Raw genomic sequence first — 15,599 nt, forward strand, 5'->3', positions numbered from 1 at the left:
ACAGCGGAGCGGCGGTGGCTCATTCTGGTGACGGTAGTGGTTGTTCGGTGATCCAAGGACCTCGATGTAATTTCTATTATGTTGACAATGGGTCCATATTCTTTTTAAAAATAAAGGAACGGCGCAACCAAGATAGTTTAGTAGGGATGCAGGCGGTTGATGTCTGCATATGTCCGCGTGTGGATAATTACAACCGCAAAACTATTAAAGCAACATTGAATTAGTCTATGTCCTCCAATGCTCTATTGCAACTGTCACGACAGGAGGCCAGGTATCAAAGCACAACATAAATGGCTCAAGGTCATGAATCAACCTTGTGGTTGAATGGTTAGGAGGATAGTGGTATCACCAGGACACTGGAATACGTCGCGAATCAACCTTGTGGTTGAATGGTTAGGAGGATAGTGATATCCGCAGGCCACCAAAGTGGTTAGGAGAACAGTGATATCACCAACCCACCAGAATAGTCGTGAATCAACCTTGTGGTTGAATGGTTAGGAGGATAGTGGTATCCCCAGGCCGCCAGAGTTTAAGCCCTGACTTGACATTGATGTTCGCATTATTTCTGAATTTATTTCAGCCTTCGAGCAATGTTCATTCAATGAAAGTAGACACTCCGTGGGAGTAGAGTTCTCTGTGAGGTATAAATGCAGTTAATGGTTTAAGTATCATGCATTTTCTCCCCTCGTCAATTCGTCATTAAGGAAGAACACGACGCAAATTCCATCAAAATAGTAATACTACAAGAACTTTGACCGGGAAATGGAAGTCAGCTGCACAGATTTTGCCAAGCTAATCAGGTAGTCACATACAATATTATAAATACAAACCTACAGCTCATGCTTAGACTCGAGCCACATGCTACACGTGGAAAAGAGTAGCTCAGATGCCGACCAGCGGACAACTCACTTGTACAAGTTTTGCTCCCTGCGAAATACTGCTGTGATACCCCACACAGCAGCAGCATGCCCAAGGCTAGGCAATAAAATTTATATCCTACATTCTCGACCACAAGATAGAATCAATCGATCCAACCATAATACAGCAGCAATTGATCAACACGCGGCCATCATGTACTTTACACAAGCGGATGGTAAACTTTGTCAGCATGGCATCCCCTCCCAAGCGCTCAAATGATGTTTGAGGATGTGTGTCCCTGAAGCCCCCCTCCAGGTGGAGTCTCGACACCTTTTGTCACTGTAAATCATCATCAATGTACTAACAATCAAACTGAGCCATCCAAATATCACGACGTCTCATCAGAGGCCCATTGATTGTCATGGTCCATGACTTCACGCATTTACACCTTGCTCGAAACAGCAATCCCTAACACTCGAATCTATCACAACTCATTTCCTAACTGTTATCCATGTCCTCATCTTTCATTGCCAGGCTAGGGCCTTCGTCAAAGCCACCTCCAGGCGCAAGCTCGTTTAGATCTAGGAATGTTCTTCCAACACTTCCATTCTCCCTGCTGGGAGCATCCATCTTCTCTACAGACTCTGGCTGCAGTTGCAGCTGCTCCTCCTTTTGCTCTTTATTTGCTGCCACTGCATGGTCTTCAGCCATTTTATCGTTACCATTACTAACTTTTAGTTCCTCGGGGCCATCATCCTCTTCTTCCTGTTGCCCTTGACTTGATGTCGAGAGTTCCATACCATTTTCTGCATCAGAGTTGGCATCAGGGTCTGATGCATCTGATTTACCTGCCTTTCCCGCCTCTGCATCCGTATCTGAAAAATCATACTGCTGGTAGTTTATACGTGGACGAGAAGAACGCTTGCTGCGTCTGAGACCTGTTTGGATTTCATCAACAGATCTCAGCTTAGCACCTCGGACATTTTGACTTCGCAACTTTTTATGACGCTGGGGCTCCTCTATATCTTCGCTGGTGCCTGCAGAAAACTCCTCTTCCTCTTCTTCATCGTCATCTTCAACATCCTCTTCCAACCGGAACTCTTCATCCTCTTCAGAAGCACTTGATGTCTTCAGCAGTTTGCGAGTTCTCAAATATTCCTCATCATAAACCGCTTCTCCCATGATATCATCATCACTGTCAAAGTTCAGATCAATATCCGAGACAGCCTGAACAAAATCTTGTGTGTATCGCTGAGATCTTCTCCTGCGCCGGTTACTACAAATGAAAGCATTAACTATATTAGGCTCAAGTTTCATTGGGTTAACTGCTATATACCAAATGTTCAGTGAGACATGTACCTGCGATCAAGTGCTTCATTTTCTTGTTCCCCATCACTATCTTGGTAGTCATCCGACTTTGAAGAATTTCCATCATCTAATTCATTGGCTAGGGAGAGGCCATTTAACTTGCCGTTACTTGATGACTCTTGTCTCGGTATAAGCATCCTTCTATTGAGAGTAGTAACAAGCTCGGCAGAGTTTTCCCTTTTCCTGTCCAAGAATGTGTAGCATATAAGTATGCCAAAATATTCTTGTCTCTAAAACATGAATTCCCCTACCAAAGGAAATTTATGAAGCAATAAAGATGATCCACATACTTCGTTATTTTAATGGCTTCGTTTATTGAGCGGTCATAGTCATCTGCATCGTAAGAAAGGTCAAACCTTGTAATTAGAACAGATATTGAGTCGAGCAAACAAACGACAGCAGGGTAAAATGACAACAATATGACAGAACATATTTTAGGTGCCATAACGAACATGAGGAAACCAGTGCACAAGGGCATACAGGATCAATTTCCGCCACATGCTAGTTTCACTTTCCAACAAGTACCTACTACCTATTACTCTTGGAAAGCAATCAATTCTGATTCTTGAAGCTTACCAAATGAGGTTACTGACAACCCTCAGTAAAAATATAATCAGGTTAATCTGAGCCAGCCAACACAGATTCACTTTTAATTCTCATTCTCAGGAGCTGTCTCATTGTTATTACTTTGCTGCTGATAAGAAAACAAAGAGTCATACTAGGAGCATCTCCAACAGCAGCCCTAAAATAGGGCAGCTGCCCAAAAAACAGTTTTTAGGGCATTTTGACCCAAAAACGGTGCTCCAACAGCTGCCCTATATGTATCTTGTGCTGCAAAATTTTTTGGGCAGCCCAAAACTGCGACCACTTGTGCTGCAAATATAAAGGCGGCCTACCCGCTGCCGCAAAACAAATCCACCAACGCACGCACGTCAACTGCCAACCAGAAGTTTCATGTCGCCCTTCCGCCTCTCCTCCGCGACCACCACCGCCTCCTCTCCATCGATTTGGCCTTGAATCCGGCAGCTCCACAATGGATCCGGTCGGATTCGGCCTCAAGGGCTACCGCTGCTAGAGGGTGCCACCGAGGCTGTGCAAGAGAGAAAGAGAGGCCAGGCTTGATCCCGCGCCAGCCCTCGCGCCGGCGAGCGCCACAGCCCCGTCCTCCTTCGTCGCCGGCCCTCCTATCTGCCTCCGCTGCCATGCCTGAGCTCCGACCACGTCCTCCAGCACCGCCACAGCGGAAGCGCTCTACGCCCACTCCGAGCCACCGTGGCCGGGCATGCCCGGCTGGCTGTTAGGCGGCCGGGAAAAGAAGGTGAGCTGGCTGGCTGGATCCATGGACCCCCCCCCCCCTCCCCAGGGGGGAATCCCATGGAGGCAGGCGGTGCCAGGCGACAGCTGAAGCGAGGCGGCCACATCCAGCGGGCCTTCCAATGGCAGTGCCCTTCACTGCCTCGGCCCTGCTGAAGACGGCGGAGCTAGGGCCCGAGGATTTGCTCGCCCGGCTGAGCGCTCCCGCCCGTACACATGTTCCTGAACGCGTTCATCCCACCGTCCTGCGACCTCGAATCCTCCCACGATAGGCTGCAGCGCCGGGCTCATCTCCATGGGTCCCGCCAGGAACCTGCTCGAAGTCACACCCACAGGCTCGTCCACATGGTGTCGATCGATCATCAAGTCTGCAATGTTTATGGCTGAACTGATGGTGTTCCTCAAGTACCTTCAATGTTATGCAGAGGTTCCAGTAGCAACTTCAACTCTGATATGCAGACCTTCCGGTTGTATACGCTTGTGGCTGTGTACGCTTGTTCCGCTTGAGGCTGTGTACGCTTCTAATTGTGTGCTTGTAGGTTTATTTTTGCTAATAGGAAACAGGTAGCACACAATCTGGTAAAAATTGTGGCTGTTCTCTGGACATGTATGAGGAATGCAGGCTGATCCGCCATTGTATTTGACATTGTGGTGAGCGATGCTGGCTCTGATTAATGCAGTTTATTTACATTTGCTGCAACTAGAGAATATGTTGTTTTCATATGCAGTTTTGTTACACATAATGTAGTCAAAAAGCTTTCATTTATCTGACATTATTTTGTGTCAATATGTATGTAATCGTGGAGAAGAAAAACATAGTTGGTGCCCTATTTTACATCATCTGTTGGAGCAATGGTGCCCTATATTAGGGCAGCTGATGGAGAAGAACAATTTTTGGTGCCCTAAAATCACTTTTAGGTGTCCTAAAAATGTTTTTCAGTGCCCTATTTTAGGGCAGCTGTTGGAGATGCTCTAAATTTACTAAGAAATACCTACACCATACACCTAGGGGTTCCATAAAGGACATGGGATGTAAGTGACAGAACAGTCAGTCAGTGGTGCAGGTTAATCGGTCATCTAATGTGAAGGAAATACCCTAGTTTAATAACTGAGCACCTATTACGGGCCTGTTTAGTACTGCTCCACTCCCAAAAATTTAGCTCCACAATGTCCCACTCCACAAAAAAACTAGAAACTGGATCAACTCCCTGTTTTTCATAAAGCTTTTTAGGGAGTGCTCCAAAAAACTCTTATTTAGAAGTCCTCATGGAGTTGGAGGGAAATTACCCACCACTGTCACCAGTAAGTTTTTCCCATGTGACACCCCCCCCCCCAAAAAAAAAAATCCCATGTCACCCCCCCCCCCCCCCCCTCCAATAGACCTTTTCCACCAGAATTTTCCATTACTGAAGCTGGAAGCCAAACAGAATAAACTGCTCTATGGTAAAGCTGCAACTCCTGGGTGGAACTGCTCCAAAGTAGATTTGGTGGAATGGAGCTGATTTTGATGGAGTGGGGCAGTCCCAAACAGGCCCTACAAGAAGTGCCACTGTGTTCAAAACAATAGGGAAATTTTAGCTAACCAGCATTCTGAAGATGTATTAATGGGATAACACCATCCTGTGTGAGACGGGCAATTCAGATTCCAACTCGAGTGATGTTTACAGTGGTACTTAGAATTAGATCTGAACAAACAATAATGCTTAGTTCAGTGGGGACTTACCAAAAGTATATGTTACAGGCTTTCTATCACGAAGAGATCGACCAGTGGTAATATCTGATGTCAAGTAACTATCGAGGAGGAGAGCTTCTCTCTGTTGCTTTTTGAGCATCTTCTCCTTCTTCTGTACAATAAAATGGTTGTGATTAACAGGTTCAAAACAGCTATCAGCTAGCAAAACAAACATATTAGGCTGAGTTAAACAAGATATGTACTTTATGAATCTTTTCGATCTCCGGAAGATATTCAATCTTCAACTTCTTGCCAAGGGAAACCTCTGTCCTGTTCCGACTAGAAGATAGTTTTTCCTAAATAAGACAAGACAGAAAAGTTACTATAACTAATGAACAAGGGAATAATAAGATTAACAATGACAATTAACTCAGAAATAGCAGCTGATTAACATTCCATGTCAACATTTCCTTCTGAGTTAACTTTGTAGAGCTCCATGGAAGTTAGTCAACTGTACTCACAATTAGGTAAATCTTGGCACATTATTAAGGTATATACATGATTAGACACCTTATATTGTCTAACATTAACACAGTATGAAAACACGTGGGCAGACAACTGAATACGAGATGGTGCCACAATATTCGAGATGCTTAAAACAACTTCAGGCAAGTTCAGAAATGTTAGGAATCAGTTTCATACGGCAGTAATGTCACATAAGAAAGCGCGCTGCAGGTATGTAATGTTATTTTCTATTCGACATGACCAGAAGTTTTACTTAATACCTTATACCCCATGCTTTCTCTTCTATCAAGTGTCTGCTTTATGTACTCATGTAGATCAATCCATACTATGAGCTGGCAGGCACATCAAAATATGTCTCCGACATTCTTCTCCTTTTAAAGGAAAATGCTATCCTCCAGCCGGCTGATGCACGCACAGCGTCCATCGCCTGTGCAGCCGTCGGATTGATCTTGATCGAGCGCTCGTGCTGGCCACAAGTCCCGTGCAGCTTGTTCTCTTATTTATTTATTTTTGCAACAACCATATTGTTTCAGAAGGTTTTTGCAACAGAGGTCTTGTTTGAAAAGAAAAAAAGTAGAGTTCGGTGGTGAAGTTTTTTTCAGCAACATGGTCTAGTTTCAGAAGGTTTCTGCAACTGAGGTCTTGTTTCAGAAAGAAAAAAAATGGTTCAATGATGAATATTTTTTCTTCTGCAACAGGGGTCTTGTTTCAAAAACATAGCCCCGGTTGCAGAAAGCGCCGGAGGAGGGCCCGGCGTTAGAGCGTACGAGGCCAAGCATTGCAACACGACGCATGTTCCAGAAACATACTTCGGTTGCAGAAATAGCCAGAGGAGTGCCCGACGTGAGAGCTCGTCGTCGTCGTGCTGGAGTAGAGGCAGTTGCTCGGGGTGCTAAGTCGGAGGAGGCGCGACAACTCCAGCGGCCAGCAGCGCTCCATGGCCGAGGCGCTTAGGCCATGGCAGGGCAGCGGTGCGGTAGACCTTTGCAACAAGGTCCTTGTTGCAAAGCCCCTGAGCGCAACAAACTCGCTGTTGCAAAGGTCCTCAGTTGGCTGGGACGGTAGATCAGACGGCTGTTTCGAGCGGCATCCGATGGCCGTCGACGCGGCCGATCTAATCGGTTTATCATCCAGCGGACGCGTAGCACTGCCCCTACTAAAAACTGTTAGCCACAACTTCTTGTGGTAATACTACTATATGCATAAGATAATAACCAAATTGCTATGTGGCGACTAACCTACAGCTGCGCCAAGCTGGTTAAGTCGTCTGCGTGGTTAGGATTGGTACCTGATTGCTATATGGTCTTTTTTAAGTGGCAGTCTTTACGCAAGGGCAAGACCCTGACAAGAGGCATAGTCCTTTTTTGTGCTCCAATAGCGTGTGTTGTAAGACCATCCTATACAATAGGAGGCAATCACGTTGGTTTGAGGAGGCAATCAATAAAGTTAAATCTCCCTTATCTCTGTTCTCTCTCCTCCCTGTTATCCTCCGGGTACTGTCCGCCATCAACGGTGCCTCCTCGCCAGCCTCCGGTCGGTCCGGAAGCTACTCCAGGTCTAGGCGCCATAACACCTTGGTATCAGAGACCATGACAAGTTCTGAAGATGGAGGCCCATAAACCCGGATGCTGTAATGTTCCATGCATGAGATGATGTCCCACATGGAACTCTGGCAGAAGCAACAGGAGGGAAGTGCCCGCCAGCACCAACAACAGGTGCGGGAGCAGCACCTTGCAATTTAGCCACCCGCATGTCCAACTTGGAGTCACGGACACTTCCTCCCATTGAAGATGGGTGTGCTCTCCCTGTTCCAGAGAAGGTGTTGCAGACTTCGCTTCGTCGTGGCCCTTGGCATCCTTGTTAAGTGGCCAGGGCGAGCTGATCACCATGCTACATGGGAACCAATGGAGAATTCAAGGAGGCATTTCCCTCATTTCAACTCGAGGACAAGCTGTATCACAAGGGAGAAATGTTATATGGGGATTAAACTAGAGAAATTGCTTTTCAACCAACTGCACAGTTGCCCCATCGGCCACCTCGGGCATTGTTGGATCTCGTGCGATCATGCGGCGCCAACCGGTCTCTCTTGGCTCCCAGCATTTACGACAAACCATGTCGCGCGCCAGCCAGGTGTGTTCTGGACCCCACACGTCGCCGCTTTCAGAATTGCCAGCCTTATCTCTATTGTCTTCCATCCTCATCATCTGCCCGTCCCTTTCCCTGTCTCGCAGGCAACCACCAGGCGCAGCACGCCACAGCCGTCGATGCTCCTTGGGGCCACCCCGCCGCTGCAAGCACGAACCACCGCCACACATGATTGCTGCAACAACACACCACCGCCACCATGGCTGCTGCAAGGGGGACCATCCGGTGATGGAAGCACGCCGAACCGATATTGCAAGTGCTGCAGCAACCACCGTTCCATCACTTCCTTGCTGCGGATTCACTGTTGAAAGGGCCCCCAGATGTTGCAAAGCCATGGGCGCGATGCTGTGCATGAGGCGAACGGGGGTGCTGCGTGGGGGTGGGTATAGGGGCAGCGGTGTGCTGCAAGCTGGGGCACTAGCCAGGGCTACATGCAAGGCCGCGAGGAAGCACGCACAAGCCGGCGACGAACTGTAGCAACGCAGCACCGAGCGGGAACACCCGATGCTGCAAGCAGCGAGCTTGTGAGCATAGGTAGAGGGGCTGCTGTGACGGGAGCGTCATGGTACTTCACGGCGAGCCGGCGATGGCTGCTGCTAGGCGGTCGTGGGTGCTACGAGCAGGGAGCAGCACTACGTGGCAAGCAGTGCTCCAAACGACGGCCTGCGACTCCTGCTGCGAGGCCGGCGCTCTCCAAACTACTGCAAGGGAACAAGTCGGGGGTGCAACAAGCAGGCGGCTAGTGCTCCATGAATCTCGCCGGTGCTTCGAGGACATCAGCAGGGCAGCAGCTGCGCAACAGTGATACAATGGGCGGTAGCATGTGTTGCTGCGTGACGGTGCTGCAAGGGGTGGTAGCGTGTGCTGTTGTGCTGCAAACCGACAGTGGTGCTGCCAGTGGCAGCTCACAGCTGTCAGCCGAGCGAGGAGACGAGGTGTGGTGCTGCGACGAGCGGAATGGGGTGCCGGCGGTGCTGCAATGGTGCTGCACTGGCCATGCTATGTGTGCGCTGGAGGCGAAGCAACCATGCTGCATCGCAGCATCAGTGGTGCCAACGTCAGGGGTGGGGGTCATGCTACGTATCGCGAATCGAACGAGCGATATCGCTGGATCAGACAGTCATCAGGGCAATGATTCCTGGCTAGCTACAGCTGGTTGGTGCCTAGCGCCCGCCTTAACCTACAGCTGGAGCCCAGCTGGTTAAGTCTAGTCCCTATGATGATACCAACTTAGGATTGATACCTGATTGGTATATAGTCTGTTTGTAGGCAACAGTTTTCAGGACAGGGTGAGTCCGTATTAGACAAGAGGTATCTTTTTTGTGCTCAAATAATGTTTCGTGCAAAGCCATCCTATATAATAGGAGGCAGTCACGTTGGTTTGAGGAAGCAATCAATGATGTTAAATCTCCCCTATCCCTGTTCTCTATCTTCTACCCATTACCCTCCTAGTTCTGTGCATGGGCACTGCGCCTCCTCGCCGGCCTAAGCTACAACATCAGATCAAGGAGCCATAACACAAATAGAGTAGGTAAATTTGTGAACAGAACCAAGTGTAAACTGTCAGTAGCAACTATCCTAATCATAACGGCATAGAACACTTCCATGTTATATAACCTCTATGATGTTTATGTTTGATTCAAGATATGCTCATGTATTGTTCGCGGAAAGAATTAGGATTGTTGGAGGAATACCAATTTCAACTTAGCAACTAACTGTATGGAGCACATATTACGAACTCAACTTACTGCAACATCATCAAATTCTTCAAAAGTGGACGCAACGGTTTCCCAATGATACGACACAACTGGAGGAGTTGAAATTCTTCTTCCCTTCGATCTCTTCCCAGGTTCCTTCTTCATCTGTTCCACTCGTCTAATTTCACGATACAATCTATGTCCAAGAATTGGATCATCTTCGTACCTGTTTTGCATGACTAGATTAGCACGGACCATACATAATATCCGAAGGATGAAATTTTCAAAATGCTTTTCACAAAACACGGAAGAAAAAAATTGACCCACCAATATGAGATTCCAAGGGAATCTCCCCCAATTCGTTCTTTACGGAAGGTAGAAAGGTCATAACCACGCTTTACGTTAGTGTCAATGTAGTTGCGTATATCATCTTGCTGCAAAATGCAATAGTCAGCCATCACACCTAAGTTAAAAGACATGCAATGCAGCTAGCTTCAAACCTAAACTGTAACCTACTTTCGAACATATCAAAAATAGCACAGAACTCACAGCTTGTGGTTGCAATTATCCCTTACAAAGATAGGAAGTATCAATAAAACACATCCCTATGACTCTCTTCTCCTTTATTTTAAATTTCTACAGGAATGGAGAAATTAACTGTATGCTACCAGGCATATGGTGTTTCTCAAAAATCAGCACCTATAAATTATCTTCACTACAATTTTCTATTACAAAGCGCAAGATCTATTGCAGGGTTCCTCCCCTCTACAAAACTATATTTATTCCCAAATGTGCCAATTAAATTACTCATTTGACATACAAACTAATCAAGTTCAAGTCTGCCTTTTAGTATGTTGTCAATCTTCCACATGTTATGTCCTTCATGCGGAAAATATATGTACTTTAGTTTTATGCAGATGAGCACCACAAGGTTAAAAGAACAAGAAAAAACATAATGCGTTAACAAGATAAAGAAGGCATATTTTGTTCAGAAATTTGAGATTTTTCACATGAACATTATTTCACGCTTGCCAAGCTGTTTCAGCAGTGATAAGCATCAACTATAACAACAACAACAAAGCCTTTAGTCCCAAACACTGATTACGAGTCGAAGGACTAGTCGATGGACTAGTCTATGAGTCGCAACTGTGGTGTCGACTGCGAATCTCGTGTAGACTAATTCGATGAGTCGAGCGGTCGAGAGACTAGTCTACGACTAGTCTGGAGTAGTCCTGCTGTCTGAGTCGCTCGACTCAAATTTGGGAGGGGAAACTTGGAGAGCGAGCTATGAGAACGAGCCGCCTGGACGAGGCCACCGCCAGCACCCACTGACCCGCCGCCGGGACGGCGGATGGCGAAGCAAGGCGCGGCAGCCGGCCGGAGCTCGTGCTTGGGCGGCGGCCATGGCCATGCCCCGTAGGCGCGTGTGGCCCTGTGACGAGAAAGAAGAAAGAGAGAGAGAGAGAGAGAGAGAGGAGAGGATGCACAGCAGGCTCGCCGGCGGCGGCGGCCGGAGGCGTGGGTCGTGCGCGTACGTGCTTTTGTGCGTGATGGCGCAGGCGGCGGCGACGGGATCGATCGAGAGCTAGGGTTATAGAGGCTGGGATTGGAAGTAGGCTGGCTACTTGGGCCCAAATGGGCCAGCTGGGGGTGGCGTGCTGAGCGGCACTGGGCTGGGCCTGGCGAGCGTTGGCTAGCACTGCTGGTTTTATTGTATATACTGTAATGTGTTGTACATACTACTACATACTGCTACTAGGTATTAGTAGTTGACTACTACATTACTTTGTCGACTAGTCTAGCACTAGTCCGATTAGTCTATGAGTCTCAACCTCGGAACGACTCAACGACTCGTCGACTCGTAATCCTTGGTCCCAAACAAGTTGTGGTAGGCTAGAGGTGAAACCCATAAAATCTCACAACCAACTCATGGTTCTAGCACATGGATAGCAAGCAGTGGCGGAGCCAGGATTGATGTAAACCCTGGGCCTAAATTTTTTTCGGCAACATGGAAACTTTACCATCACACATAAAAATTGCAGAAGTTCTCCACTATTGTAAAAATACCACATATGAAAAGCATACAAATATATGACGCAATTGCACTAGAATACGAACTCAGTGTATAACAATCCAACAAAATAGACACTCCGGTCAGGACTTATGAGCACCGATGAAAAACAGTTCCTTCATCATCTATATTTTCTAAAACATGAAATGGAATTGATATAAAAATTCATCAATTTAAGATCAATCAATACATATACACAGTAAATTTCAATGCAATTTTTGATAATTCTAGGCATAGAGAACCTACCAATGTTGGAGAATGGAGTACCGGGCGGCTGCAGAAGCAACACCACCAGGGCCAGGGGCCGGGGCTTAGGCCAGGGAGGCTAGCAGTAGGGGAGGAATCATGTGCGCGCTGCGGATGCAGGGACAGGCACACAACAGCATCACAACAATACGACATTTGAGGCCCGGGCGGCAACAACAGAAGAGGGCGTGCAGCGCCCAGGGGAGGGGAGGGGTAGTCCAGGTTGTGAGGAAGACGGCGAACAGCAGCGCCGAGCAGGGAAAACGGCGGTACGTACGTGCGATCTGTCTCTAGGTCGGCAGTTCGCGACGATTGGAAGGGAGCGTTCGTACGAGGCTTCGGGCTTTGTGTGTGCCCAGGCTATGCTGGGCTGCGCCCCAGGCCCAGTGCAAAATATGCATAGGTATAGGGCTAAAACACTTCTCACGCCCCGGGCCTGGGCCCTGGGTGCCCGGGGCCGCCCCTGATAGCAAGCTTCCACGCACCCCTGTCCATGGCTAGTTCTTTGGTGATATTCCAATCCTTCAGATCTCTCTTCACGGACTCCTCCCATGTCAAATTCGGTCTACCCCGACCTCTCTTGACATTATCCGCACGCTTTCGTCGTCCGCTATGCACTAGAGCTTCTGGAGGCCTGCGCAGAATATGCCCAAACCATCTCAAACGATGTTGGACAAGCTTCTCTTCAATTGGTGCTACCCCAACTCATATCTCGTATATCATCATCCCGGACTCGATCCTTTCCTTCCTCGTGTGGCCACACATCCATCGCAACATGCGCATCTCCGCCACACCTAACTGTTGAACATGTCGCCTTTTAGTCGGCCAACACTCAGCGACATACAACATTGCGGGTCAAACCACCATCCTATAGAACTTGCCTTTTAGCTTTTGTGGCACTCTCTTGTCACGGAGAATGCCAGAAGCTTGGCGCCACTTCATCCATCCGGCTTTGATTCGATGGTTCACATCTTCATTAATACCCCCATCCTTCTGCAGCATTGACCCCAAATATCGAAAGGTGTCCTTCTGAGTGATAAGCATCAACTGATATTCAAAAAAGTCTAGGCGTGCAACATTGACCCCAAATATCGAAAGTTGTCCTTCTGAGTGATAAGCATCAACTAATATTCAAAAAAGTCTAGGCGCAACAATGTCCATTACCTTTGCCAACTTCATATACTAGAATAAACAGCTGCTGCTGCTGAAACCCACAATGGGAAGTGCTATGGCCAGGCATCTGAATGCCTTATCGACAGCAAAAATTTACCAAATTCTTAGTTCTAAACTTCTACTCCCTCTGTAAAGAAATATAAGAGCGTTTAGATCACTACTTTAGTGATCTAAACGCTCTTATATTTGTTCACGGAGGCTGTAATAATATATGCCAAAACAGACGAAAATTGGTCGCATTGCACTGTTGATATTTTATTCGTCTATAAGTGAAATAAGCTTTTTAACAAACTGAATCAACATAATGGAACTCGGTTCAAACTGTCAGTCATAGTTCGGATTGATATACGCAACACAAAACACATGTGGGACATACAACATCAAAATGGTGTAACAGTTCTCTACCGCGATGCACATTTGAAAAGATTGGCACTTTGAAAAACTTCATTGCCTCCCTAGGATGGTAACAAAATTAGCACGAACCTCGACACGTATGTCACATATCGCTTTCAAGATCAGTAAACGAGTCGATGGTTCAAGCTCCTTGTACATTTCAATTTCAGCTCTGCACAAGATGGGGCAATTAAAAACCTATGAAGGTAAACCTGAACCAGAATATCTGATCAAGCAATTCTTATGTACAGGACTAACCCATGTGATGCAACTATTGGTAGATCACCTTCTGCAACCTGCAGTTTGGATCTCTGTTAGTTTATCAATTGAATGGAATATCAATACTGGCACTAAATTGTTTGCAGCATAGGGTATCAGTAATATACCCAATGCCACCAATCCCTTAGTTTTCTACATAGGACGGTTACCCAGGTTCCGCGCCCCATCGCCATGCGGGTTATTGGGGGAATTGACTGCACATGTGATCAACAATCATGAGAATCCAAGGAAGATGTTTGCATAGTTTGTGTGACTGCTTGAGCATAAAAGATAGATCAAAGGCAGAAGAGCAGAACAGGCACTCAATATGCTAACCAATCCTAGAGATGCTGGCTGAACAACATGTATTGCATAAACAGAGCACGTGATCAAATACATATATACTCTAGTAAATCAATGAATGAAGTATATTCCAGCAATGAAATAGCAGGCATCAGCCATGCTGCTACTGTACCATTTGCTCAAATAGTTAATGCAAGAAAACTAAAGATTAGCAGTAAATTCCTAGACCTACATGGAACCAAATTTTCCTTAAAAAGAAAATAAACAGCTTGTACTTCCTGCAAGCAAAAGAGCATATTTTGTGTTAATCCTGAACCAAAAATGATCCCTGCTGCACTCCCGCACATTGAGAATTACAGAATTTATTCCAACCAAGATAGAGAAGAGAGGGAAAGGGGTCCACAAAAAAATGTAAAACTTAACAACCGAGTTAGTAAGGAGCTCACCTTTAGCAGCGGCATGTGAAGATCGTATAGAGTACCGTTAGGCGTGATAAGTGCCGCCTCGATATCCTCTGCCGTGAGCTCCACCGTGATGTTGAGCAAAGCGCGGAACACCTAAAGCCACCAGAAACAGTGCTACAGCCGCGTCAAACCCTAATCCAAGCTCTGGAAGCCTAAGCGAAGAAACAAACCCAGTACGCCGAGCTGCCGGCCGCTGGGGGTATGACGGTAGAAAAGGGACACGCACGTGGAAGAAGTTGAGGACGGAGCCGAGCTCCCACATACAGCGGAGTCGCCACCGTGCCAGCTCCGCGGGCGCTTCGGGCTCCGACACAAGCGGCGTCACCACGCGGCATTGCGGCGTCACGTCCGCGTCGGCACCCGCTGCAGCTCGGCGACGCAGCCGTTCTAGCGGCGGCGGGGGTGGGAGCCTCGGCTTGCTGTTGCAGGCGCGCGGCAGGCGTGTCTTCCTAGGGGTTGGGGTCTCCTCGGCAGGTGTAGGGGGCTCCAGCTCCTCCTTCCCCGGCGCGGCCAGCTCGGCCTCCTCCTGCAGCTCCGTCGACGCGGGGGAGGCTCCGTCGCCGTCGCTGGCGGCGGGCATGGAGGGATCAGATCGAGGATCTGCGCCGGCGTGAGGGTTAGGGTTTGTCCGGGAGGGAGAGGCGAGAGGCGGGGAGGGTGAGGAGGAGGAGGCCATGGAGAGGAGAAGGGGGCGGAGGGGAGGAAGGGTAGAAGTGGGATTCCGCGGAGGGGCGGGGGAGAGAGAGCCAGAGAGGACAGGGGACGAGGGATTTTATATTTTAATAATTTGACAAAAAACAGCAGGCGGAAAAATTAAGAAACACTTTATATATACTAATAATAAGAATTCTAGGGCCGTAAGGGTTTCTTTTTTCTGGATTTTTTAAACTTTTTTTACGGCCCTTCGTGTTGCTATTGTGGTTTATTGACTGCCCTCTACCGCTTTGATTATTTGTATTGTGTGCACGTATGTTTCGTCGGCTTTGACAATCTAAAATATCTCGAGGTCTAGCCCACCCCTCATCGCTAACCTCTCCACTCTCGCTTTTTCGCCATGATTCTAAAACTCTCATGCGGTGCACAGCTCAACCCCATCGCCACCATGCCATCGT

The 15,599-nt window shown here is 47.6% G+C and overlaps 1 protein-coding gene across 4 annotated transcripts; it reads right to left on the bottom strand.

Annotated features, from left to right (window-relative positions):
* Window positions 1–763: 763 nt before the first annotated feature.
* Window positions 764–15,217, bottom strand: LOC123044911 (DDT domain-containing protein DDR4). 4 transcript variants are annotated; one of them, XM_044467792.1, is made up of 12 exons: window positions 14,714–15,217; window positions 14,470–14,580; window positions 13,849–13,935; window positions 13,721–13,758; window positions 13,553–13,634; window positions 9,907–10,013; window positions 9,631–9,805; window positions 5,476–5,568; window positions 5,264–5,381; window positions 2,517–2,559; window positions 2,218–2,409; window positions 764–2,134 (listed from the first exon to the last, which is right to left on the bottom strand). In XM_044467792.1, exons 1-12 carry the CDS (start codon window positions 15,161–15,163, stop codon window positions 1,357–1,359), a joined length of 2,274 nt encoding a protein of 757 aa, XP_044323727.1. In that variant the 5' UTR covers window positions 15,164–15,217; the 3' UTR covers window positions 764–1,356. The 4 variants fall into 4 exon arrangements, with proteins under 4 accessions (XP_044323727.1, XP_044323725.1, XP_044323726.1 ...); XM_044467790.1 differs by having other exon boundaries at window positions 2,478–2,559; XM_044467791.1 differs by having other exon boundaries at window positions 5,264–5,384.
* Window positions 15,218–15,599: the final 382 nt, after the last annotated feature.

Source organism: Triticum aestivum, chromosome 2B, assembly GCF_018294505.1.
Source record: "Triticum aestivum cultivar Chinese Spring chromosome 2B, IWGSC CS RefSeq v2.1, whole genome shotgun sequence".
Classification (NCBI taxonomy): Eukaryota; Viridiplantae; Streptophyta; class Magnoliopsida; order Poales; family Poaceae; genus Triticum; species Triticum aestivum.

What these genes read in the sequence shown, in the direction of transcription:
- LOC123044911 (XM_044467789.1), bottom strand. Translation starts at nt 15,163, where the DNA reads ATGGCCTCCTCCTCCTCACCCTCCCCGCCTCTCGCCTCTCCCTCCCGG. An exon ending in TTCACATGCCGCTGCTAAAG is followed by an intron (nt 13,936 to 14,469) that starts GTGAGCTCCTTA and finishes TCACATGTGCAG; the next exon opens with TCAATTCCCCCAATAACCCG. An exon ending in AATGAAGCACTTGATCGCAG is followed by an intron (nt 2,135 to 2,217) that starts GTACATGTCTCA and finishes TTTCATTTGTAG; the next exon opens with TAACCGGCGCAGGAGAAGAT.